This window comes from Pelodiscus sinensis, chromosome 3 (genome assembly GCF_052426305.1).
Source record: "Pelodiscus sinensis isolate ZL-2025 chromosome 3, ASM5242630v1, whole genome shotgun sequence".
In the NCBI taxonomy this organism is placed as follows: domain Eukaryota; kingdom Metazoa; phylum Chordata; order Testudines; family Trionychidae; genus Pelodiscus; species Pelodiscus sinensis.
Genome location: NC_143054.1, coordinates 167,119,570 through 167,147,472, shown reverse-complemented (window position 1 = coordinate 167,147,472; position 27,903 = coordinate 167,119,570). Strand labels below are relative to the sequence as shown.

At 45.8% G+C, this 27,903-nt stretch overlaps 1 protein-coding gene across 4 annotated transcripts in view; it reads left to right on the top strand.

Moving 5' to 3' along the window:
* The window catches only part of PRKCE (protein kinase C epsilon), a 465,689-nt gene that overhangs the window by 272,616 nt on the left and 165,170 nt on the right, over positions 1–27,903 (top strand). For all 4 annotated transcript variants that reach the window (XM_075925412.2, XM_089777502.1, XM_089777503.1 and 1 more), the window contains 4 exons: positions 9,775–9,934; positions 13,756–13,790; positions 20,962–21,047; positions 25,270–25,402. In XM_075925412.2, the coding sequence (XP_075781527.1) occupies positions 9,775–9,934; positions 13,756–13,790; positions 20,962–21,047; positions 25,270–25,402 (414 nt within the window). The remainder of the gene's footprint in view (positions 1–9,774; positions 9,935–13,755; positions 13,791–20,961; positions 21,048–25,269; positions 25,403–27,903) is intronic.

Here is a 27,903-nt window from a genome sequence, read left to right as displayed (position 1 = left end):
AAGTTTTAGATTGACATTGAAGCACAATGCACTTCTTTTTACTTTGAAATAAAGTAATTTGCTGCCATGATTATTAATTATTATTAGTCTATTTCAGGTACAGTAACTATCCTGTATTGCCTTGGGATCTGTTTTCCTCTGTCAGAGGCAGCAGTGTAGGGGGGCCAGATTGCTCTGGCAGAAGTCTTTGTCCACGGCAGCTGGAGCAGCCTCTATTGGCTGTGGCTGTGGCCTGTCAAAAACAGGGGCTGCTGGACCTGGCACATGCGAGGACTGAGCAAGCCTGGCTCGTGCCAGGTCCAGGAGCTACCCCTGCTGTGTCACCGCAGTTTAAATGTAGTAGGAGCTGGGCTGAAACTGTAAGAAAACATCTGTTCTATCTGAAAGGTATCATTGTGACTTTATTGTATTACCCTTGGGCCTGTTGAGAGAAATTTGGGGCCTTGGTAAATGATGTTTGTTAAAGTACCCATTGTATCTCCACTTCACTCAAGTTGATGACATTTCAGGGCCCTGGTACAATGCTAATCTTTTACCCCAATCTCTCATTAGTAAAAAATACCTACTAAATTCTCTCTGCTGACCTCATTGCAAGGTCTTGGTGCAGACAATGCAGGATTGGTTCCTTTTAATTTACTAAGACTGCTACTTCCATCAAAAGATCAATGATAAGAATATTGATCAAGTATCTACAATCAAGTATTTAAATAAATGTAAATATTAAATATACATAAACATGTAAATAAGCAAATATTTATATTTATCAAATATCATGCATTGCATCAGAGAAAAATGAAGACTTTCTGGATAGAAGTCAGTGTTTGGTACTGCAGGCGCAGCATGATAAAGAGAGAGCAGTGCAGAGCAAGTAAGAAAATTGGAAGCATGTGACCTCCAGAAAAAGAAAGAGAAGATTTCAGTCTCTCTGCGCAGATACTATGACAGAGAATGCTTTGGAAGAGTTATTGGAAGAAAGCAATAACAAGAAGACTCCATTGAACAGAAGGCATGGGATGCATTGTCCTAAGGGTGAGGGCTCCATGACCACTAGTCCAAAGAGGAGGAGACTGGTGTTGGTGGTCGGGGATTCCCTCTTAGGGGGACAGAGTTACCTGTCTGTCATTTGGACAAGGAAACTCGAGAAGTGTGCTGCTTGCCTGCAGCTAGAATTCAGGATGTGGCAGAAGGTCTGCCGAGACTGATCAAGCCATTGGGTCACTCCCTCTTCCTATTTCTCTACATGGGCACTAATGATATTGCCAAGAATGACCTTGAACGGGTCACTGTAGACTATAGTCTACATGACTTTGGGAAGAAGGATAAAGGAGTTTGAGGTGCATTGTGTTCTCATCCATTCTCCCTGTTGAAGAAAAAGGCCAAAGCAGGGACCATTGAATTGTAGAAGTAAATGCATGGTGCTGTCAGACAGAGCTTTGGATTCTTCGACCATGGGATGTTGTTCCAAGAAGAATTGCTCAGAAGATATGGGCTCTACCTAACAAAGAGAGGAAAGAGCATCTTTGCAAGCAGGCTTGCTAACTTAGCAAGCAGGGCTTTAAACTAGGTTCTCTGGGGGATGGTGACCTAAGCCTAATGTAAGTGGGGAAGTGGAATTTTAGGAGGAAACACAAGGAGGAGGATGCAGCAGGGGAGGCCTCCTGATTCATAGTACAAGTTGAACCTCTCTCAACCAGGACTCCCTGGTCCGGTAACATCTGTGGTCCGGCAGGACCCGGATGTTGCTGGACCAGAGAGACCCAGTGGAAGGCCAGGGGCAGGGAATGCAGCCAAGCTGGCTGCAGGGAGGCCAGCAGCTGAGATCCTGCCACTGGAGTCCGGCTGAGCTGGTGGCAGGGCGACTGGAACGTAGTGGGTTTCGGCAGGATAGCAGTCTGCTGCGGTGGGGCTAGCAGCCCTGGCAGTGGGACTATGGGGCTGCTGCAGCAGGGCTGTCAGAGCCAGGAGCCCCAGCAGCAGGATCGGGAGTCCTGATGGCTGAGCAGCGGTCTGTCATGGAGGCAGGACAGGAGCAGGAATCCGGGCGGTGGGCCTGTGGCCTGTCAGGGCCGGTGCTGTCGTGGCAAGGCTGGCAGGACTGGAGCACTATCAATGAGGCAGTGGTTTGCCATGGTGAAGCTGAGAGCCCCAGAGATGGGATCATGGGGCGCCATGGCAGGGAATCAGGGCTGCAACCACATGGGGAGCCTGCTGTGAGGCCGGGCTGGGGGAGCTGCTGGCGGGGGCAGAAATGACCTCCCCTGGTCCAGCAAAATCCTTCCTTCAGGACCACTCAGGTCCCCAGGGAGCCAGACCAGGGAGATCCAACCTGTAGGCTAATCGGCTAGTTATGTTAGGTCACTGAACACAAACGAAAGAAGCCTGGGAAACAAACCGAAAGAACTGGAATTCTGATACAATCAAGGAACTATGATGTAATTAGAATAACAGAGACTGGAGCACTGTCAGGGGTTGGTATAAACCAATGTTCCTTCTAATCTTTTCCATCCATGTGTGGAATACATTTTTGTGTGCACCAAATCATGTGTGAATGTGCACCACCAATAGAAATACAGAATCTAGCTGTGGGCATTCTGCTAATCAGCTGGGAGACATTTGAATTGCTACTGAGCAGCCACACAAGCACCCAGCTTATAGGGAACACTGGTATAACTGCTCAGGAAGGACAGGTGGGGAAGGCAAGGTGGAGGAGATGAACTTTATGTGAAAGAACTGTATGATTTCTGAGAGCTCCAGTATGAAACTGGAGAGAAAGCCTGTTGAGAGTCTCTGGGTTAAGATTAGAGGTGAAAGAAACAGGCGTGATGAGATGGTGAACAGCTGCTTTTAGGGGTGTCAATGTGTAGACGACTACACAATTAATTGATAAGCTTGGGCTTACTGGTTAATCCAGTGAACTGCATTCAGTCTCCCCCCCCCACTTGCTGCCTCTGTATCAGAGGCAGTGAGAGGGGGCAGGCAACAGGTTAGGCAGGGGAGACTGCCGCGGAGCACCTTCTGTGTGCAGAGGGCCTGGGCTCACCTTAGGCAGAGTCCGCTCTGTGGATGCCAGCACAGCCTCTGTCTGCAGAGAGCTCGGGCCCCCTGCAGACAGGAGCCGCTGTGATCTCATGTTGGTTTTTAAACAGGCACCCCTCACAGACTGGCTCCTGCCTGCCACTCCAGGTTGCTGCCTCTGATACAGAGGCAGCAGCTTGGGGTTGCAGAGGGCTCCCCAGGAGTGAGGCCGGGAGTACACTGGCTGCTAAAGAAAAATGGAGCATGTTATGCAGTGGGTGTCCATTTGTTAGAGGATGATTTTAAAAGAGTACCTGGACTGGATGTACAATTTCTTTTGGAAAATAGTACCTTTAAAGGCAAAATTTGGTTACGCTTTCTGTACTCTTTGCTTGCAATACCATTATTTATGTTCTTTCTCATGGAATTCTGTGCTTGTGAAGACACTAGGCTATTGGCGTCCCAGAGAAATCCCCAGAGTATAATTTTAGCATAGAATAATATGGTTACTCATAATCCTGCGATTTAAGGAATCCAAGATACTGTTGTTGTCTCTGCCACAGGTTTGCAGGGTGATTTTGCGCAAGTCATTCCATCGGTCACCTCAATTTCCTTTTCTATCTGTAAAAGGATGAGAGTAAACACCTACCTAAAGCAAGGTGTTGTAAGGTTCATTTCACTGATTTTTGTAAAGTTCTTTGATCTTCTGAAATTTAGGGTGCTACGTTAGTGCAATTTATTATTAGATAAATAAATGAATATTGATCAAAATCTGCAGTGTTTACATATAGTTACGACAGAAACCCTGCATTTTACATTTCAAAAGCATAAAACCCTGAGATGTTCTTATTCTTTTAGTTTTAATGATTTAATGTTCAGTAAGATTATGTGCGCTGATGTAATCATTTTTTGGGATTGGCTTTGTAGTAAGTGGTTATTCCAGATTGCTTGTTGCAAGTTAATTAATACTCATCATTAATACTGGCACGCTGAAAAGCTACGCAAAATTAAATAGTGTTAGGCACTCTGTTACACGTGTGCTGAGAAAATAACCAATTGTCATGGCAGCTATTGCCAAGTTGTTCCATTGGTTACACTCAAAATGGTTTTATGGTTTCTTCCCCAATTTCTAAAGCTGATAAAGGTAGATGCAGTGTATATTTTTGTTAGCAGAAGTAATAAGCCAGATTCAACAAAGCCACTCAATTACTATGGGCATTTTGAGCATTTTGGCCTAAGTGACTTGTTTAAAGTCACAAGAAATCCTATTGCAGATCCATAAAGAGAAAGAATCCAGATGTCCAGACTTCTAGTCCTAGGCACACAAGAACTGACTTTCCCTTTTAGCCTCCAGGCCTTCAGTTATGATTAACTTTAATTAAAAAGCCTCAAACTCTAATTTCACTATCTATAAGGTTTTTAAAGAGTTTTTGTTTATTTGCCCAAGAAAGTTCAGATGGCTTAATTCCAGATTTCTGGGGGGGGGGGAGAGTTCTAATGGTGATGTCGTGGTTTGAATTCTTGCTAGCTGAGGCTACATCTACACTGTAGAGTTTTTGCACAAAAACAGCTGTTTTTGTGGAAGAACTCACGGAGCATCCACACCTCAAGCGCGTTTTTGTGCAAGAAAATGTACAGTGAATCGACAGAACAGAGGAGATTTTACAGTATAGGCAGGGCTCGACAAATAATGCAATCTACTCGCCTGTGGCGAGTAGATTGCAACCCGGAAGAGCTGGGTTCGGGCGATCTGCGCATGTGCGGATCGCCAGACAGCGCGGCTGGCAAGCAGGGCTCGCCGCGGTTCGGCAAGCCCTGGGTATAGGTATTCCTCTTTCTATGAGGAATAACTCCTTTTTGCACAAGACTTATTGTGCAAAAAGGTGTGAGTGGATGGGCAGCAGGGTTTTTTTTTGTGCAAAAACAGCCTATCAAAAGAAGCACAGGTGCCCTGGTGGCCATTCAGTTAACGGCAATCAGAGCTTTCTTGTGAGAGAACGTCCATGCCGCCTGGACACTCTCTTGAACAAAAGTGCATTGCTTTTCTGATGGCGCTTTTGCAGTGTGGACGTGCTCTTGTGCAAGAAATTTTTGCACAAGAAGCCTGCAGTGTAGACATAGCCTGAGAGACCACCTGTACCATCAATAAAGTTTTGAGAAGAGGGCTCTCACTAGCAATTCTTATCTGTTTACTTTTGAATTCACTTCCTTCCTGCCCCGCTTCCCCTGGCTCTGAAGGACCTTGAATCCTACTGAACTTCAGAGCCTGGTATAAAGCAATATATTTTTCCATGTTTCTTCCAGAGGAGAGAGATTGTGTTGTGTGTGTGGGGTAGATCTGTTTATGTTGTTTGTAAAATTTTGTTCTTCCTAGACACCAACTGTTAAAGACATTTTTGGTACTGATTTTTGAGAAGACTGAGCTCTCATTAGCTTTAATTGGCGGCTCTGTGGGTGCTCAGTATCTTTGAAAAACAAACCCTGCGTGTCCCAAGTTAGATATCCAAAAGCTGAGGCACCCCAAGTTAATGTAGTCATTTTGGTCTTAATGTCTCTGTTCTGGAGTTCCTTTCCATAATCTGTTATGTACGTGAGAGAGTTTGTGCATCTGTCTGTGTGTCCACCTGTATGTCTGTGAGTCCCTTTGACCAGAAACTCCTTGTAAACAGTAAGAGGTGTTTACAGGTTTAAAACTAATAAAAGAAAGTTTTTCTTCACACAGCGCACAGTCAACCTGTGGAACTCCTTGCCAGAGGAGGCTGTAAAGGCTACGACTATAACAGAGTTTAAAGAGAAGCTAGATAATTTTATGGAGGTTAGGTCCATAAAAGGCTATTAGCCAGGGGATAGAAATGGTGTCCCTGACCTCTGTTTGTCAGAGGCTGGAGATGGATGGCATGAGACAAATCGCTTGATCATTGTCTTCGGTCCACTCTCTCTGGGGCACCTGGTGCTGGCCACTGTCGGCAGACAGGTTACTGGGCTAGATGGACCTTTGGTCTGACCCAGTATGGCCGTTCTTATGTTCCTCTTACCGTGTGATGGACTGGGCCGGGTCTGGGCACAGCTGAGGGTGTCTGCTCAGGGCGAATTGCTCAAATTCAGGGCTCCTTACAGCCCCCCGACTGGAGACCTTCCCAAATAGGCCACAAACCAGTCCCACAGAGCGCTTCAGCTGCCTGCCTGAAGTCTCACGAGCAAAATCCCTCCGACACCCCAGCAATATCCGTGCCCCAGATGGCCCCGGGCCTCATACACAGGTGAGGGGTCTTAGAACCCAATCTCACCTACCCCAAACAAGTTCTGTCTGGTTCCAAGAAACCAGGCACAGATCCCAGGTCAATTTACACTCTGGATCTTACCCATAAATCACGCTGAGCCAATCCTTTAGAATCTACAATCTAAAGGTTTATTACTACACGAAAGAGAAGCATGAGAGTAAGGCTGTTAAAGTATCATACATTACATGCATCGAATCTCCCAGTTCTCAATGCAGGCTTGCAGCAGAGATGTTATAGCTGCTGGCTTAAAAGTCATTGGTGCACAGCCTATGCCAGGATGGGTCCACAGATCTTCCCGGCTCGTGAATCCCTGCAAGGCCGCATCTGGGGTCAGGAGCTTTAGATCTAGAGACCAACATGGAGTTGTTCACATGGCATATTTATACCTCCTTCCTGGTTTCTTCCAAGCTGGCTAGAGTCACAATGCCAGTGTCCAGGTGTGTGTCTGCCTCCAGAGATCCATTGTTCCCTGGAGACTTGCTCATTAGCATGTCCATGGGCAAACATTCCTGGCCCATTACTCAACCACATACAGAGAAACTTCCAGTCTCCATACAGAGTACATATTCATAATTCCACACACAGACATTATACAGATATATGAAGAGCGTATACAGAACCAGTAGAAAGTAAGCTTTTGTTTGACACCTCACATGGCCCCCTTTGTACCAACTTTTGGGGGCAAACACCCTCCCATGGGTGCAGCAGTGATATGGCTGCTCCCCTCAAAATCCAATAATGTGACATACCATATCTTAAAGGAAGGTCAGGATTTAGTTGTGCCAGGACGATGGGATGTGTGTAGAATATGATTGTTTCTCATCAAACAGAAAGGGAGAGTGTGTTAGTAGAGACAGTTATACTCACGAATGATGACAGGGGAGGAAGTAAGCACAAGGGACAGTTATATATGAACAGAATGACCACAGGGGGGCAGCAAGCACCCCAACCACCCTCCTGCCCTGGGCCAGCTTCAGGGGGAAGCTTGTGGAGATGTCCCCCCAGATGGTCCCAGGGAGAAGCCCATGGATGAGATGTGTGGCCCCCACCATCCCAGGCCAGCCTCATAGAGAAGCTGACAGGCAGGCTGCTTGGTCCTGGGATGGCTCAAAGGAGCAGCTGCTGGCTGCTTCCACCACCTGTCCTGTGCCCCCTACCCTCTGCCCTAAGCTCCCCTGCTCTTGCACCCCCTCACACTCATAGTCACCTGCCCTAAAGGACCCAAGCAATACTCGATATTTTAGAGTGTGACATCTTGATGTGCATCTGTGAGTCCGTTTGTTCAAGAACTCTTCCTAAACCCTACGAGCTAGGACAAACACATTTGTTATGCAGCTTTCTCTTCCCCTAACTTAAACCAAGGTCAGGGTTTGGGTGTGCTTGGAAAAGAGGAAGTGAGACTGTTTTCTATAACCTGGAAAGGAAGGGGGCAGAGCATGGAGGGATGCAAAAGGGAAGGGCACAGACAGGAGGATGCATTACTGAGAGTGGACATTGGGAGCAGTTGCAGCACCAACAGAGTGACCAACAGGACTGGGGCTCCACAATCTTGCCTTCCAGTATACCAGTAAGAAGCCTCCTGCCCCACACCTGGAACTTGCCACCTCCCACCACTGAGGAGAACGTGCAGGCAGTGGGGGAGGAAGGGCCGCACTGGAAGTGGAAGTGGCCTCTGGAGCCTTGGCACCCTTCCAGACAGCCTGCAGGCCATGAAGGGACTGTTGGAGGGTGGAGCCACCTCTGGAATATGGCCCACTCTCAACAGCCTGCAGGCTCTGGGGGGGATGCACTGGAGGCCAGGAGCAGCTCACAGATCCTGGGCTGCTCCCCCAACAGACTGCAGGCTGCATGGAGACTGCTGAAAGGGGTGGGCAAGCCCCTGACCCTCGACCCACCCCCACAAGGGCAGAGTGTCGAGAGAGCAGTGGGGGCAGCAGCCGTGCATACCGGGACATGGCTTGCTTTTCTTCACTCACCTGACAACAGTACTTAGGTTCCGTGATTTACAGCTTTGCCTGCTCCCTTCCCCAGCCAGCTGTGAGAGGCATGCACAGAACCCAAGTACATTCCCCTTGCTCCCTTATCACGGGAATGGGAAGAAAAGCAAACCGCCTCCCGCTGCGCATGGTTGCTGCCTCCCACCCCCACTCCACTGCTCTCTCAAAGCTTGCCCTTGCCCACACACAGTCTGCAGGTCACAGGTGGGCCACTGGAGGCTGGGGGCAGTCTCTGGAGACTAGTCCTCTCAGATAGCCTGCAGACCCGGGGGATGGGGTCCTGAAGCCTGGGAGCAGTCCACAGAGCCCCTGGAGCATCCCCCCCAAAGGCTGTACGATGGAGAGGGATGCTAGAGACTGGGGATAGTCCCAAAGCACTGCCCCTCCCCCACCAGCTGCTGTGCAGGGGAGCAGCTAGAGGCTTGGGCCAGTCCACAAAGTGCTGCTTAAAGTGTGGCTCACTAGGTGCACCACTGAATCCTGGGTTCGATTGTTGTGATGGAAGGTATAAATGGGCACATTGTCATTCAAAATAATGTGATAGGATTTATATAAATCACTTGCTGTACCCTAATCTTTACAATAAATAATGAAACATTCACAACACAGATATTCCTTGCTGCTAATTCATCCAGAACATTGCCTGACAGATGAGGAAACTTCTGGAGGAGACATAGGACTATGTTTTCAGAATGGTGCATACAATAATTATTTGTTCATGGTAATCATGCATGAAACTCCAATCCAATCCTTTGAAAAACAGCTCCTGGTGTCTTGGATGGTCTTTGTATGTGTTCTTAGTCTGAAGCAATACTTAACACTTTCATCTTTCTCATCACCAAAAGCCCCCGCGTATTTGTAGTTATACAGACATGAGATCAGACTACCTCCCTTTCCTCAAGTACATATACAATGAATAAGAATGCATTATTGTTAGAGGAGAGCAAGAGCCACAAATTTCAGCTCCTAATTGGAACTTTGTCAAAATTCCAGGTGTTTGGATTTGGAGTTTTTGTCCTGCCTAAGAGAAAAATACCACTGGAGACATTTTTTTCCCTGCAGTTAAGCTCTCCCAGAGCTTGGGGTGTTCAGGAGTACTCTCTTTTGGAGACTTTGGAGAATTCCATTGTTTATTGGTTAAATAGTTGGAGCTGTACAAAATTCAGAGGAAAATTTCATCCCAGTCCAATGGAATTTACATCAAAAGGTTCAGATTACAAAAGTTGCAATGCCCACTGACTTCAATAAGAAGTGTGTCCATTTAACATTAGGTCTTAAATGAGAAAAATAAACTACCGTCTTTGTCCGTGATAGAGCCTGGACCAAGTTTTGTGGAAGCAAGTTTCCTTGCACTGCTAGATACACTTTTGGGATTTTTTTAAAATACTTTGATGTTGATTTTTATCTTGCATTTCTGGTTCTCAGAATGTGTCTGGAAGATTCTGTGCTTACTGTTGTTTCCTTGTGCGTTTTCTTTTCAGCACCCAAAGACAATGAAGAACGTGTGTTCAGAGAGCGGATGCGTCCCAGAAAGCGGCAGGGTGCTGTGCGACGCCGAGTTCATCAAGTCAATGGACACAAGTTTATGGCTACCTACCTTAGACAACCAACATATTGTTCACACTGCCGAGACTTTATATGGTATAACCAACATTTGGCTTTTTTGTTGCTGTTGTTGCAATTGCCATGATGTTTTGGATTTAGCTATTGAGCTTCCATTGTGTCTTGCAACAGTTCTAGAGGAGAGAGTGTCACAGGTCAGAGGAACTCCACCTGTGTGACCCCTCCATACTCCAGAAAGGATTTCCAGCTTAGTAGCTGTCACTTGTCTTGGGTGAAGACCCATATCTCTCTCCATCCTAACAAGAGATTTCCCAGGCTGCACAGTTCCCTGCATACACTGTCATTCCCAGCAAGCCAGACTGCTTAACTAGGCCAGCATTTGCACTTTTCAAACTCTGTGAAAGATATAAATGGTATAATTGGCTCCAGTTCTAAATTACCACACAGCTCTGTCTAAACAAACACTTCTATTTTTAAATAGCATGGATTGAGGGGGTAGTTTGGGCAGACATGGATATTTATGTATTGGGAACTGAAATAGTTTTTCTGCTGTTACTTAAAGTTGGCCAAAAATGTATTAAAAATAATAACAATCTTAACATTTGCTAAAAAGCTTACCAGAAGTCACCTCAACTCCAGGCACAGGTTCTGGCAGGTGTCAGTTCTTCCACTACCTCACTTGGAGAAAAGGTTTTCTCTGTTGGATAGATCAGAAAGAAGGCCCTGAGTCAGTTTAAACTGAAGCTGATTATCCTGAAGTCCTTTCTTTTTCAGTTGGTCTCTGGAGAATCCAGTTTGAACCAGTATATATGAGCCAGGTAGTGGCTCCTCCCTGGAAGTGTTACAAGTTGAGGGAATTTGCCTAATAGGCCATCCTCCACACACACTGTTCTTAGTTCTTGGAGGGTTGTGGTCATCCTCCCCCATGGAATTTCATACAATCCTTGACCCACAATGACACATAAACTTAACATAGTGAGATTGTCATTGCAGGAAATTGCCACGTCTGTTACAATAGTGGTACAGCAATTTAGTTCTTTTACTCTTTCGTGTTCATTCATCATCAGTTTTTGCAAACAATAGCAGAACTTCCATTATGACTGATAAAATTTGGGATTTTCTGTAGACCATAGAGCTCAGTCCTGTCTGGCCTAACATCCAAAATGGATTGGATTCCTGTAACTCACCACAGTCCTGGCTAGCTTAAAACTCATATTTCACAACTATAAGTATCACTGCAGAATTAAGCTTCACAAGAGCAAAGAAAACATAGAGCTGTGATATGACACGTTTAAAAATCGAAACAAAGATTTTTTTTTTAGTCATTTAAAGCGGTATGAGTTAGATCGGGGAGAGTAATAAATAAGCAGCAGCCCGCTAGGGTTAGTTCCTGGTGGAACACCACCACTTTAATTACCAGCACCTCTGCAGGTATCAGGCGATCATGGCTCTCAGCCGCAGATTGCTATTCACAGCCAATGGAAGTGGTGGGAAGCAGCACTGACTGGGACAGTGATTCCTGCTGCTCCCATTTGCCACAGAAGATGTTCTGTGGCCTATGAGAGAATTTGTCCACTCGCGAGCTAGATTCCAATCTCAGTTATGTGGGCAGAAATCCAGACAACTTCAGTAATGTCAATTAAATCATCGTGAAACTGAATTTGATTCTGTGCCTTCCTAACCTCTTCCTCTTTTGGTAGCCATCCTGAATGCCTTCTGTATGAGAAGGAAGTACTCATGGCCAATTTTTTTTTCTGAAGTTTTCAGGAGCTTCAGTTTTTAAGAGGAAAATCCCTAAAAAATACAGATATTTTGGATATGAGTTCAGGGCATTTCAGAAACTAAACTGCTAGCTGGCATGCAGTAACCATCCAGAATGAGGTTTCTAGAAAAGGGGTTTGTCGTCACCTCCAAGTGCAAAATCCTGCCTCCATTTAAGTCATTGGGAGCTTTGCCATTGACTTCTTTTGTTCCAGAATTTCATCCAAGACATCTTATCAGACCATCCAACGCCTTTACTCTCCTTCTTCATTTCTGAGCTTCTTCCTTCCTGCAGTGACTATAACAAACAACCTTTGAGGGGGAAAAAGCTAGTCAATTTCACCAGCTTTATCTGAGTATATTGTCAGTATCCGTTAGTGGAGAAGCAAGGATTTTTTTCTAACTGAAGAAGTTGGCCAAAATTTTCAAACCTGGGTCTAATATTGTTTAAAAATGAGTCCAAAAAAAAAGTTAGGCTCCTAAATACATATTTAGACACCTAAATCAAAGAGGTTTGGTTTTCAGAGATGCCGAGCAATGCAGCTCTCATTGACTTCAGTGACATTTGTTAGGGTCTCAGCACCTCTGAATATCAGGCCACTTGTATAGAGGTGCCTGAAAGTAGATTTAGGAGCCTAATATTAAGGATATAAATTTTGACTAGTATGCCTGAAGTTATGTCCTAAATTCATAATTAGGCAAAAGTGGCCATATTTTTAGAAGCATTGAGTAGCCACATATCCCAGTGAAGTTGATGCAGGTGCATAGCACATTTGATAGGCCACTTTATTTAGGTACCCACATTTCAGTCTAAAATGCATGGCTGAATTAACAAAGATCATAACGTAGCACTAAGTCAAGAGCTCCACTTCAAAAACAATTTATTTTTCTGAATTCCAGCTATGTACAGATGTGTGTTACTTTACAAAGAAAGTGACTCCACTGGGAGAGATGACACCACTAACTTCTGTAGAGCTATGCCAGATTTACTCTGGTGTAGGAAGAAGCAGAATGTAGTTCTAAATCCCTGTTCTGAAGAATTTATAATATAGAGGCCAGATCCTGAAGCCTTTCACAAGTACATAATTACAGTGAAGTCACATACATTCAAGCTGTCTTGACTCATGTCAGAAAGGACAGTAGGATTGGGTGCTAGGCTAGAGGAGTTTTGACATGGTTCAGGGAGAAATTACAACAGGCAAAAGATGCACAACAGTCCTTCTGTGTTCTAACATCCTGAGGTTTCTTGTTTTCACACTGTGCACATCATGGGTTTGGATTTAAATAAGGTTATGTCTAGTCTACAATGATCTATTGGAAAAAGGTACGCAAAATGCGCTCCGCAAATTATGTACCTTTTTCTGATAGTTTTTTTGGAAGAGGCTTTTCCAAAACTTGGCCCACCTACACTGGACCAAATTTCAGAAAATCCTCCTCTTTTGGAAGAGCCCTGCTTCGTCATGGGAGGAGGAAGACAGGGACTTCTGAAAGAGCGCATCTGCTCTTCCATAAAAAAAGTGGCACAGTTAGTCTAGACATAGCCTAAGTCTATTTATGCTAAAATAAACTTCTCAAGACATGCTAAAACCCAGAGATGGTGGCATGGCTGATGGTATACCTGCTTGCAGTGTACTTGCCTTGTATGCTACTGGTACCTGTAAAAAAAATAGTTGAAGAGTAAATATAACATTATAAAAGAGGGGCAAGAGTTAGAGTTAGACTAAACAATAAAGTACTTATGTAATTGTGTGTACACTGTCAATTTTAGACATGGAAAGAGAAATTCTAATTAAGCAACATTTCAGAAAGTTAAGAGAAATATCAGCAAAAGCAAGTTTCAGTTCATTAGGACTACATGTGTTTAGTAGACAGAGAACTGTCCATGAGAAAGTAGGAATGTACAAAGTACATGATCCAGATGGTGCACTCACTTCTCAGTCATATGATTTATCTTTCTCCCATATTAAGTAGATGACTTGAAAACCAGGCCATTAATGAAGCATGCAGGCTGTGTAATACACGAAAATGTTCAATAGAATCATGAACCTTGCCAATAGAAGAAGAAAATAGCATAGTGTGACTTTTTATCTGTATATTTTACATTTTCTAAAATACTTTATGTATGTTCTCATCTACAGGGGTGTAATAGGAAAACAGGGATACCAATGTCAAGGTAAGAAAGAATGTACAAAGAGAAACTAAATATATATTAATATATTATTGCTATTACGTATAAATAAGCAGGGTTATACACCACTCATCAGACATAGTGTGCATGTAAGTGCAAGGTTGGAGTACAAGACAATGAATCAGAATGTGTAACAGGATCAGTCACTGACTTTTGACTCAGAGCAAGTCTCTTATATTTTCAAAAGTGTCCTTTAACAAGAGCTAGTTCAGCTGAAGTGGGTAGGAGCGGTGTATATACTTAACATTTCTGAAAAGCACACCTTTCAGGCTAGCCAGCTGAAATTAGTGGTTGTTGTAGCCCTGGTAACACTGCCCCTGCTGGATACTGACCAGGGCTGCAGTGTTTAGGTCTTCCACACGGGTCTACGTGCTTTTAAGCTGCTCTGAGCCTGTATTGGCTCCAGCTATCATCTCTTTCTTTGGCCTCCTTGGCATAATTCCTTGGTATTAACCAAATGGTACCTTGTGGCTTAGCTGTTCTAGGCTGCCAGGACTAGTGCTTAAGCACACACATTTCCAGAGCTCTAACCTTGTGAACACTCTGGTTTGCCATTTACCTCTCCAGGTGAAAGTTAAAATACATAAGAGACGGGCTTTGTACGTTTCTAATATAATTACGTTTGACTTTAGATAACTCAACAGATATATGGAGCTAGACCAAACAGTCAGTTACCTCTACACATTTTTCCTGCCTCTGTTTTCTCACCACTTTTGAGCATTCTTGGTGGGCTCAGGTCAGAATCCTTTCCAGGATCCTTCCTCTTCCCCTGCCTTCCTGTTTGTGGCTTCTTCTCTGGAATATGGAGTTTCTCTTTCTCTCTCTGATTCTCAAATGCTTGGTGAGAGACTCTTTCTTTTATGACCTCTAGTCCACTTTGTCATGTGATCACCTGATCAGTCTTAATTACCTCACCCTTAGAGTTCAGATTTGCTAGGCTAGTGGTTGGCAACAGGTGGCTCCAGAGCTGCCTGCAGCTCTTTTGCTACTCCTTGCGGGCTGCTAAAAGTGCAGTGGTGCAGCAGGGCTCAGGTAGGCTGCCTGCATGCCATGGGTATATGAAACAGTTGGCTGCTGGCACATCTGTGAATGCCCCAGTGGGAGGGGGAGGGAGCATGGGGGCTATGCCCAGTGTCCCTTTTTCCTCCTAAGGGGCAGGTGGAGAAATGACAGCAGTCCACTGCTGCTGAGAGTGGCGTAGGGCCATAGCATGCAGGCAGCTTACCTGAGCCCTGCTGTGCTGGCACCTGTTATAAGCACCTCCCAGCCAGAGCCTACGCTTAGCACACCCTCCAGCACCCCGAGTCCCTGCCCCAGGTCAGAATCCTCTCCTGCACCAAACTCCCTCTCAGACCTGAACTCCTCCTGAACTGCAATCCCTTTCCCAGCCTGGAGCCCCCTCCTGCAACAAATCTCTCCCATAGTTCACACCCCTCTCCCTCTCCTGCACTCCAACCTGCTGCATCCGCCCAGAACCCCTTCCTACACCAAACCAATTTTCAACATAATTTAACATAAAGATAATAAGCAGGTAATTAAATACGACAGGGAATGGGTCACTTTGTAATGTCTTGGTGACAAGAAAATGTACAAACTGTATTGTTAGAGAATAACCAAGGGGGAAACAAAACTAAACAGACAGTTTATTCCATCGTTTTGTTTTGTTTATGTACGTGAGAATGTGTTTGTCATCTGCTGTATGCCTGCTGTGTTTGTGTATGTGTTGAAGTAGCTTTGCGTGTGATGCGGCTTTTGAAATATTTTGATCAAAGACAAAATTTTAAAAAATGGCTCTTCTTTGAAAGTTTGCTGTCTCTTGCCCTAGGCAATACAGGTTGAGTCTCTGTGATCCAGGATTCTCTGGTCCAGCCACATCTGTGGTCCAGCAGGACCAGAGATTTTGCTGGACTAGAGAGCCCCATCTGCGTCTGGGAGCAGAACCGGCCAGTGGGACAGGGGAGTCCTCAGGGCACTGAGCCTGCAGCAGTGGCACTGCGAAGCTGGTGGGGCTGCCAGAGTCCACAAAGCAAGGAGGCTGCAGAGCCCACATCTGGCGGGACCAGGAAGGGAGGGACTGCAGAGCCCACAGCTGGCAGGACCACGAGCACTAGCGGGGCCACTGGAACTCAAGGGGCTGGCAGGGCTGCTGGTGCCATCAGAGATCGCAGGGCCAGCATGGGTGCCAAGGTCGCCAAAGCTTGCAGGGCCACGGAGCCCAGAGGGCTGCCGTAGTCAGAGAGCTGGGGGCAGCAGTGCCAGGTAGCTAGGGAGAGGAGCCCAGTGAAGAGACTGTGCCTTTCCCTCACAGACCTTCCCCAGTCTGGGACTGGTCAGAAGCCAAGGCTGCCAGACCAGGGAAGTCCAATCTGTAGCCATCTCTTTTTCCAAAGGTGCTCCATTTGAATGGATAATCATCAAGGCTTAACAATCTTAGCTCTTTGCCAGGTGACCCCCTGAAGATTTTAGCTCTGTGTGGAGGCAAAAGACATCAGAAAAAAAACAAATACTCCCCACAATCAAAAGGAAGATTTCAGTCTGACAGATACACAGAGAGGGTATGTCTACACTACAATGTTAGTTCGAACTAACATTCATAGCCGCTACACTAGCGCGCCGCTAGTTCGAATTTGAATCGAACTAGCGGAGCGCTTAGTTCGAACTAGGAAAACCTCATTTTACGAGGATTAAGCCTAGTTCGAACTTACTAGTTCGAATTAAGGGCTGTATAGCCCCTTAATTCGAACTAGTGGGAGGCTAGCCCTCCCCAGGTTTCCCTGGTGGCCACTCTGGCCAACACCAGGGAAACTCTATGCCCCCCTCCCGGCCCCGGACCTCTTAAAGGGGCACGGGCTTGCTACGGTGCCCGTGCCAGGTGCAAGCCTGCCAGCACCCAGCCAGCAGACCCTGCACCTGGCACGGCACAGAGCTACCCACCCAATGTCCCCCAGCCCACCCCCTCTTCCCGGGACCAGGCTGGCGGCTCCCGGGAGCTTGCCCGGGACCGCAAGAAGCGGGCACCTTCCTGGGCTAGTGCGGACATTGTGGACCTCGTCCACGATCTCCGCACTAGGCACAGGAAAGTGGCCGGCTAGGGCAGGAGAGCTGCCAGCCTGGCCACCCAGGAGCAGGTGTGCATGAAAATCAAGGGGGTCCACTGAGACCCCCGACCCTGAGCCCTGAGCTTACAATGGCCGTCCTGGGTCAGACCAAAGGTCCATCTAGCCCAGTAGCCTGTCTGCCGACAGCGGCCAACCCTAGGGACCCTGGAGGGGATGGACCGAAGACAGTGACCAAGCCATTTGTCTCGTGCCATCCCTCTCCAGCCTTCCACAAACTCCACTCCTACCCCCTGGCTAAGACTACTCCATGGACCCAACCTCCATGACTTGATCTCACTTCCCTTTAAACTCTGTTCTAGTTGTAGCCTTCACAGCCTCCTGTAGCAAGGAGTTCCACAGGTTAACTATTTGCTTTGTGAAGAAGAACAACTTTCTCTTACTAGTTTGAAGCCTGCTACCCATTCCTTTCCTTTGGTGTCCTCTAGTCCTTCTTTATGGGAACTCAGGAAGAACTTTTCTGAATGCACCCTCTCCACCCAAACCCTGCTTTTAGAGACCTCTATCCTGTCCCCGCTCCATCTCCTCTTTTCTAAGCTGAACAGTCCCAGTCTCTGTAGCCTCTCTTCATCTGGGACCTGTTCCCAACCCCTGATCATGTTAGTTGCCCTCCCCTCTCCCAGCCTTTCTCTTCCCCTCTCCCACCTCCTTTTCCCAGTCTCCCCCAGTTTTGTTCAATAAAGACAGAGTCAATGTTGGAAGAAACGTTATCCTTATTTTGTACATCAATAAGAAGGGGGGCTAGGGAGGGGTAAGTGGAAGGAGGTGAGGGAGGAATGGGGTACGAGCCCCCGATGGGGAGGACTGGGCTGGCTCTGCGTGCTTCTGGGGGTGGAAGCTCTCCTGCAGCCCCCCGATTGCCCCCTCTCCCCAGATGGCAGCCTGCGGCAAGTGCAGCCGGGCTGATGGCTGAGTGGTGTGATGTGCCCAGTGTGGGTACTCTGGGCAATCCAAGCCAGGACTGCTTTGCAAGCGGGGCACCCCTTAGAACTGTCTGTCCGGGGTGGAGGTCGGGACCCTTTAAGCGCAGCCCTCGGCTAGCCTGAGACAGCATCTCCACGCTCTAAGTCCTCCTCTGATGCCCTGCCGGCACTGCTTCCGGCCATCCTTAAGCCCTGTTCAGGGTCCACTCAATGTGGACTTGCTAGTTCGAATTAGCAAAACACTAATTCGAACTAGTTTTTAGTTCTAGACGCGTTAGTTCGAATTAACGTTGTAGTGTAGACATACCCAGAGAGTCCCCAGTAGGAAGCAAAATTCAAAAGTTGTACATGGACTGATTTCCCATATTGTCACAGTGTCCCTGTCTGAAAATGTTGTCTTTTTTAGTTCTAATGTTTTTATCTAGAAAAAGGGCAGATTTATCCCATTCTTTTAAACATTTTGTGAACCTTGGATGAGGGGTGCTAATGGCAAAATACAGTAATCAATTGCCTTAGATAATTATAGAGATCACTAATAGCAAATGTTACGGTTATGATTGCGTGTTTTTATTTTTATCTCTAATTTCCTATGCTCATAACTTTTTAAAACAGTTACCTTGGGGATGAAATTTGTCCTGCTTTGGTCTCTGTCAAAGATTATATTTTGAAAGTTTGAGCAGGATGTATTGTTATTTTTCAGTTATAAGAGTTAAAAAATTAGTTTTTCTCATCATAAGAAAAATGTTGAACATTTTTAAAAATAAGAGAATAAAAATTACTCTAGTGGAATATATGATAGTTTCGGTCACAGAGATCCTCTTGAGACAGTCACCTAGTGGGTTGATCACACCACTGAGCCTGCCTACCTGCCCTCTGAGGTGTCCTGTCACCCTGTTTTGCTGAATCAAAAGCTCTGGTCTTCCCCAACAAAGGCACAGATTTGGGGTAACAGCCTCCCCTTTGACAGAGTAACACACACACATTGAGAACAGTTCAGCTGTTGACAAAGCACCTTGGTACACAGCCCCAATAGAATCAGATAAATCCACCGTACTCTGTATAAAAGTTTTACATAGATAAAGCTCATAAAGTGTAAACAGTAGGATTTAAGTGGTTGCAAATGGTGACAGACACATCAAAATATGCCAGCTAAGTCTACTGTACTAAAGTTCTCACCCTAGTTCTTATTTCAGATAAAGTTCTTCTTAGGCCAGAACTGATTTTTTTCCTGATCTGAGTCTAGCAGTTTATGCCCCCCTCATTAGCGTTATTTTCTTTACAGGTCTTTTTTCTGTCATCTTGTGGTAGAGAACAATCCTTGAATCCAGCTGAAGACTATCATTGCTTGCTTCCCATTCTTTAATAGAAATTTCCCAGTGTGGGAAGTCTTTGTTCCATTCTCCTCTCTCTGTGGAAAAATATAAAATTGAAGATAGATTCCAGCACCAGATGAAATGGTCACCTGTCTTTTGTAGGACTGACTACAAATCCAGGCATACATGAAAAACAAATCTATTTACCCATCATTTTCTCGAGCACTGGACCATTAGGTTCCTTAAGTACCACTAATGGCTTTCACTAGAGGACTTAGATTAATAGATGGGTTTACACTACATATTTCCAATTTCACATACAAAAATGATGCATGCACACAAATAGAATATGCACATTCAGTGGATTACAAGTTCTCCAATCATAGGCTACATGCCCTATTCATATTAAAAAAAACACATTTCTATAAAAATATGGGGTTGCAGCCTCACAGAATACACCTGTCATCTATCTTGTTCAGTGTCTTGTTTTCAAAAGTAGCCAGGGTCAGTAAAGCCACTCTTCCTTTCAGGGAGGACAATTTTTCCTTATCTTGAATAGAATAGATTGTTATCCATTCTGCTGTATTTGCAGATATTTATCTACTGTGTCTATTTCTCCTCCCCCCCCCCCCATGTAACTGACACTGGAAACTGACAAAGCACTTTTCCTTCTAGAACAGTGGAAAATATTTATTATTAGTAGTAATTATAAATAAATTATCTGCATTTTTTCCTTTTTCTGATTTTTATGGTGAATCATATGTGCATTTGTGTTTCTTTTAGTCTGAAAGCTCATTAGGTAGGGGCTGTCTTTATCTTCATGTCTTGTTCAGTGCTGATCCCATTGATTGAGCTAAACAATAAGTATTTTATATAAGCTGCTATTCACTGACAGAAATAAGCTAAGAGTTTTAAAGATTATTTGTAATTTTGGATTTTGGTTACCTGATCCTGAGAGTTCCTTAAAGGGGCCTGATCTTAAAAAAGTGCAAATGATATGTCCTGAAAGACCATACTCTTTATAGTGCTTTAAATTGTATAGCAAAAATCACAAGCCACTTTGGGCCAGACCCTCATAGGTATTTAGGTTCCTATCTTACAATAATGGAAGCCTGAATACCTTTGAGGATCTGGAAGAGACAAGGCTGGAGAGATAATACCTTTTATTGGACCAACTGCTGTAGGTGAAAGAGACAAACTTTCAAATTACACAGCACTTCTCTTCTCTTCAGGTCAGTCCAGATCTGGAGAAGAACTCTTTGAGCCTCAAAAGCTTGTCTCTTCCACCAGCAGAAGTGAGTCCAATAAAAGATATCTCACTCCCCTTGTGTCTCTTAGGGTATGTCTACACAGCAGGGCTAAAGCCAAAATAAGCTGTGCAACATGCGCTTTGTCAATTGCGTAGCTTAAGTTGAAATAGCTTTTTTTGACTTTTGGCACTCTCTACACAGCAGGAAGTCCGAGAAAGAGCACTCTTCCTCTGACTTCCCTTACTCCTCATAAAATGAGGGTTACAGAAATCGGAGTAAGAAGTCCTCCAGCTCGACATTATTTTGACATGTCTAAATAACTGCTTGTAGTGTAGACGTGAAATAACGCTACTGTGTGGACATACCCTCAGATACTGGGAACAACATGATTACAAAAGTGGTACCAACAACAGATTGAGGATCTGGGCCTTTTTAGCCTATGCCTTTCATATTCCTGGGAAAGGGATCTGGTGTTTTAGCTTTTTTACTTCAAGCTTTTACTTAAAAAAACTGTCTTCATGAAACTCATCCTTTCATCCCCTTTTTGTTTACAGTTTGCACTTGTGTAGTCCACAAGAGATGCCATGAGCTTATAATAACTAAATGTGCTGGTTTAAAGAAACAGGAAACTCATGACGAGGTAAATATTTATACAATAAATACTCTAGATAAAAATGAAGTCTTTTTATCTATTAATGTTACTATTGCCTCCTTCATTTCATCAACAAAAAGTTATGGAGTTTGTTTGAATGCTTCCTGCTTCCATATAGTATAACATTTACTCTGAATGACTGATCACCATCACAGCTCCATTTTCTTGGGAATTATTGTAAAATAATCTGTTTCTGGCTAGCAGTGTTAGGCAAAATCAAAATTCTCTATTGACACCTTCAAAACTCTCTTTTGTTTCCATCCTGTTTCCACTGAAGTTAATGGAAACTTCACTATTGAATGCAGTGGGACCCTTTTTCTCTCAATTGCAGTGAAAGTATATGATTTGTTAGCTATCAGGCATATGAAGACTCTGCTTGTGTATCATATGTTAACATAAAAGAGTTCCCATAGGTGACAAATTGTTTATAGGGAGAGTTTCCAGGTGTGGAACAAAAGGAAAACATAATATTGTGCATTGAATCAAGCCTGTATTTATAAAATAACACAGGAGAGATTATACCAGTTACTGTGTAGCTAATAGTTTTTCCAACAGCTACTTTACAGGGATTCTCTCTCTATATAATCTATATCTATATCTCTACAGGTCTACTGACAGCAATCCCAGTTGCCAGGCCAGAACAGTCAGTGGGCCCCTACACATGCACAAGCAGTGTCCACATGGACATGGTTTGCCTGACATTTGGGTGATGCTGCACCTGTGCTAGTTAGTGCCCAGCAAGCTGCCCGCTGCACTGCTGAGCATGCTCTTCCAGGACAGCCATGGCTTTCATATGCCCGCCTGGTAGAGTTGCCAACTGTCTCATCGCACAAACCCATGACCCTTGCCCTACCCCCTGCTCCTTCTCTTTCCTGAGGCCATGCTCCTGTCCTGTCCCTTCTCTGATGCTCCCTCCCTCTGTTGCTTGCTCCCCCCTCACTTTCACCAAGCTGAGGCAGGGTGTTGGGGTGCAGGAAGAGATGCAGGGTGCAGGCTCTGGGAAGGCATTTCGGTGTGGGAGAGGGAGCAGACTCTGGGAGTGATTTGGGTGCGAGAGGAGGGTGCGCTCTGGGAGGGAATTTGAATGCAGATTGTGGGCTGAGGCAGGGGTTTGGGAGGCACGAAGGGGTCCCAAAAGAGACCAGTACAGTCCTCTAGCAGTGGCTCCAAGGCAGTGGGGCCAAAGGTTCTCCACGCACTTCTGTCTGTAGGCACTGTCCCTTCAGCTCCCATTGCCTGCAATTCCTGGCCAATGGGAGCTTTGGAGTCCATGCTTGAGTGGGAGAAGCACCGGCACTGCAGGGATGTGCCAGCTGCTTCCTGGAGCAGCATAGAGTGAGGGTGGGCAGGAAGCCTGTCTTAGCCCTACTGTTCTGCCAGGAGCCTGGGCAATTGCCCCATTTGCCCCCAGTGATAGCAGGCTCTCCCCCCCTCTTTCTTTTATACACACACACACACACACACACACACACACACACCCGTCTGTCTCTCACACACACCAGATATTCAAGTAAATGATGTCTGTTGATAAACTGTCTTATTAGTCTTGGAGATGATTATATTATTATCTGTATCTATCAACAGTACTCACCACTGCTTTTAATATAAAAGAATACAATACTCCCACCTTCAAGGATGTATACTTTTCAAGAAGACAAAAAGTTCATTCCAAATATTGGCCCTAATCTTCAGCTGTGGCCAACAAATGCACAGTATGGTTTTGTCTGCACTGACACACTGATGTGTGTTTACAGTCAGATAACTAAAATATGTGATAGCCATCTTGCCCATGGCCTTGTCATGTAAATGTGCGGTAGTTAGTTGAAGGCAGCACTGTAACCCCTGTCTATGGCTGACCTCACATAGTTTACCTTTAAGTAAAACTGTAGTGCCTTGTCTTCATTCTGTTTTTTCAGAAGGACACCAAACATGCATTGTTTTTTCCATGGCAAGACAAACCATGGCAAAGACATCACCTGTAATTCGGGAAACAGAGAGGATGTACACAGGTGGTTTTAAGCCACCTTTGTGCTTCTGTATTTGCTTGCCAGTCCAACCAGTTTTACCTCTATCCTTCCACATAACTTGAAGCAGTCAAGCAGTATAAAAGGTGATGTAAGGTATGCTGCTGCCAATGACTGATTTTGCAGGCCTGGCAATTAGGGGTAGAGGAAACACTTCCCCGCTCCTTTTTTTTAACTTATACATTAAGTGGATGTCACTGAGGGTGCATCTAGACTACACACCTTTTTCGAAAGATGCTTTTGAAAAAGCCTCTTTAGAAAAAGAGCATCTAGATTAGAAACAGTACAGGCAGTCCCCGAGTTACGCGGATCCGACTTATGTCTCCCCGTCTCTCTCTCCAGCAGACCAGGGAGACGGGGAGCAAAGCCGGGGAGCACGCGGGCAGTGGACAGCCCAGACGCGCCGCAGCTGTCCCTCTGCCGGCGTCCTCAGAGGCTTTGCTCCCCGTCTCCCTGGTCTGCTGGTCTCCAGCAGACCAGGGAGACGCGGAGCAAAGCCGCGGAGGACCCGGGCGGCGGGACCGTGGTGCGTCTCGGTCCACCGCCCGCGTCTCCCTGGTCTGCTGGGGGGAGAGGGGGCCCAGCTAGTACACCCCCCCCCCCCAGCAGACCAGGCTTTTCTCCGGACGCCTGTGGTAGAGCAGCTGGGGCTCTGCCGGTTGGTCCCGCAGCGCCGCTCTGGGCGCTACTGGACCAACCTGGCAGCACCTCAGCTGCTCTGCCCCAGGCGTCCTGATTCAGGCGTCAATTTCAGCAGCGGCTGAATCAGGACGCCTGGGGCAGAGCAGCTGGGGTGCTGCTGGGTTGGTCCAGTAGCGCCAAGGAGCAGCGCTACTGGAGCAACCCAGCAGCACCCCAGCTGCTCTGACCCAGGTGTCGCCAAGTCAGCCGCTGTTGAAACTGACCAGCGCTGACTACAGGAAGCCCGAGGCAGAGTTGCTGTGCCCCAGGCTTCCTGGAATCAGCCGCTGATCAGTTTCAGCAGCGGCTGAATCTGGACGCCAGTTCCGACTTACATACAGATTCAACTTAAGAACAAACCTACAGTCCCTATCTTGTACGTAAACTGGGGACTGCCTGTACTTTTGAAAAAGCAAGCTGCTTTTTTGAAAGACAGCACCCAGGCAGTCTGGATGCTCTGTTTCGAAAAAGCACAGTATGCATTACATAACACCAAAAGCACTTTGAAAAAAGGCGTTATTCCTCGTAAAAGAGGCTTTCCGCGGTCAAAAAACTGCCGCGTTCTTTCGATTTACTTTCGAAAGTCTAGACTCGGGAAGTTTTTTCGAAAAAACCCTGAGAGAGTAACTACCTGCATTCCCCAATGCCATTTTTGCAATGATATTTCAGAGAAGAACAACACTTTAGTCTCTGCAATGAATATTCTGTCCACTGATCTGGGGAGAAGACATGCTTTCACTCCAGAACATGATCTCTTGCATAGGATTATGATGCAGCCCTGTTGCACCAGTGTTTTGGTGAACATTATGCACAAGGAGATATGATTTCCTGATCAGATTTACATTCTTGCGCTCCAGACTAGTGGAAGCTTAGATGCACTGTGACATGATGTTCTCGTTTAGAGGGATGCTGTGCTAGACCACTGGAGGGACCAGCAGTAATAGGAAAGAGGGAGAAAAAGCATAGAAAATAAATCATCTGCTATGCAGTGAGTTTCCCTAAACTTGTCATTGATGATTTTCAGTCAACAGCTAACGGTCCTGTGGATTCCCAGTATACAATATCTTGTTTTCTCTTCTTACCAATCCAAAGACCAGTGGAATATAAAAAAAGCAAGTGGACTGTGATGTCTTTCATTTTCTCCTGCACTAGCACTTCCCACTCTTGCCCTCAAAACAATTGGGAGTGACTTCCTTGCTTTGCACACTAAGAGATCTCTGCTGATAGCTGTGCAGTTATTTCCAGGAATGCTCAGAAGCAGACTGCAGTATTTGCAACATCAAATATCTGTGATCTTTTGAACATCAAGAATAAAAACAAGAGGGGGAACACCGTGTAGGGGAAATGAACCCATTTAAAAGGATGCTTACACCAGCATGTACTATTTCATCTTGTTTCACCTTTGTACTTTTCTAGCTATATTAAGGCCCTAATTCACATTGACTATAAAAGTAAATAATTAGTAACTAAGAGGATTTCAATATATCGTGCTTTGCTTTTTTCAGCAAGTGGGATCTCAGCGCTTCAGTGTCAACATGCCTCACAAGTTCAGCATTCATAATTACAAAGTGCCCACCTTCTGTGACCACTGCGGTTCATTACTCTGGGGTCTCTTGAGACAAGGTTTACAATGCAAAGGTAAGTAGAACCACCACCACTTTAGAGACATTTTATGTTTGACAGCCAGTACATTGGTTTGGAAAATGCTTGCCTGTCCTAACATCAGAATATGTTACATTTTCCAAGTCATTCTGTTTTCCAGCAAATATACTGTATTTTCTGGCGTATAGGACTTCTGATGTTAAAAAACATCCCCCCAAAATCGGGGGTCGTCTTATACGCCGGGTATGGCTTTGCAAAGCCTCGGGGGAAGCCGGCAGCGGGGCAGCCCAGGTGCGCCTGAGCTGCCCCGCCGCCGGAGCCCCTCCGCGGCTTTGCAAAGTCTCAGGGGAAGCCGGCGGCGGGGCATCCCAGGCGCGCCTGAGCTGCCCGGCCGCCGGAGCCCCTCCGCGGCTTTGCAAAGCCGCGGAGGGGCAGCCCAGGTGCACCGGGGCTGTCCCGCTTCCGGGGCGTCCTCAGAGGCTTTGCTCCCGGTGTCCCTGGTCTGCTGGAGACGGTCCCCAGCAGACCAGAGGCACCGGGAGCAAAGCCGAAGCGGCGGCGGGGTGCCGCGCTTCTGAGGCTTTGCTTTGGTAAAGCCTCAGAGGCGCGGGACCCCGGCGCTGCTGCGGCCTTGCTCCCGGTGCCTCTGGTCTGCTGGGGACCATCTCCAGCAGACCAGGGACACCAGGAGCAAAGGAGGCGGAGGGGCGCTGGGGTATAAGACGAAACCCTATCTTTTAACTAAAAAATTAGGGGGTCGTCTTATACGCCCAGTCGTCTTATACACTGGAAAATACGGTAGTGAATAATGAAAAGCAGATGGCAGCACATGGTAATTAGAATTGCCATCATGGATCAGAATCTAGTCATTGTCTTGCCTCTGATAGCATCTGGCACTAGATGTGTCAGGGGAAGGTGCAAGAAAGCCTGAAGCAGATAGCTATGGATAGAGACTAGCGCAGATACAAAATTGGTATACTCATCTTCAAAAATCATCCAGGCATCTATATGCACAGATGTGGGTACCCACGGATATAAAGTGGATATCCACAAATTTGCAGGGTTCTAGATAAAAAAAAAATTGTATCCACATCTGTATCCACAAAAAATAAGCCATGGAGATCAGCAACCATGTTCGCAGCTGTGGGTTCCCGGGGATATAAAGTAAGGATGTTAAAAGGTGAGTAATCCATTAATCATGTGGTCAATAACATTTTGATTGACTGCACAATTAGACAGTAAGGCAAAGCTTCCTCACTCCCAACTCACGTCAGGTCCAGGAGCTACCCTCGCTGCAGCTCTGCAGTTTAAATGTAGTAAGAGCTGGGCATCCTGGGTCCAGGGCTGGCCGCAAACAGAGGCTGCTGCCAGAGTAGCTTCTGCCCACAGCCAGCCCGGGCTGCCACTGGCAGAAGCTGTTTTGCAGCAGAAGCCCTTGTCCGCGTGTTCCGCCGCTTTGCTCCCCGTCCCCCTGGTCTGCAGACCAGGGGGACGGGGAGCAAAGCAGAGCAAAGCCGCGGAGCCTGGGGTTCTTAAGTTGAATCTGTATGTAAGTCAGAACTAGCGTCCAGATTCAGCCGCTGTTGAAACTGATCAGTTTCAGCAGCGGCTGAATCTGGACGCCAGTTCCGACTTACATACAGATTCAACTTAAGAACAAACCTACAGTCCCTATCTTGTACGTAACCCGGGGACTGCCTGTATCGTTACTCCTCATTTAAAAATGGCAGCACCCGGGAACATGCAAATAAAGCTTGGGATATTTAAATCCCAGGCTTCATTTGCAAGTTCGAATGACTACATTAGCCACCCTAGTTCGAACTAGGGTGCCTACAGTAGACATACCCTTAGACATAGGCTGTTTTGTGATTTAGCAAGGGAGAGGTGGCTTCAAATCTCCTTGTGGAACACCGGGTTTCTTTTCTCATAAAGGAGGATATACATTTCCATTTGGTAATGAGGCAGCCTTAAGACTCCTCTGAGACACATAGATAGTTCTGAAAGGAGAAGTAAAGTTTGTTCAAATACTTCCAGGGTAATAGCATTTTTGGATCAATGGTGAATCAAACCATCTGTTGTAGGTTTTTAATGGATCATGGTTGGAAGCTCATGCCAATCTCATAAGAATTCATATCTAATGAAATTTAAAACTTTTTCACATTGCAAAGACCTTATTTTTTGTAAGCTGACAGACTCAGCTTAGTACATTTAAAAATAGGATTAAGTTTGTCTGATTTTCCTGAGAGCAGGAGCTCAGAGTCACATATAGAAGGCATTATAGTCTATGAATAAAAATATCTTCTGAAGTTACTCTGGGTACAAAGGGCATTGTGAGATGTAAGCCTTGCCATGGAGCATTGAGCAGTGGTAGTGTCAGGACAAAGATAATTATTTTCCTATTATTGCCATCCCTATTTTTCTATGTCACCTTAATTCTGGTGGCAGGAAATCCAGACCACCCTTTTTAGTTCATCTCGGTCTTGGTATTTGCTAATTCCCAGTCAGAACTATGGTGTCAATCCCCCATCTCCTTTACA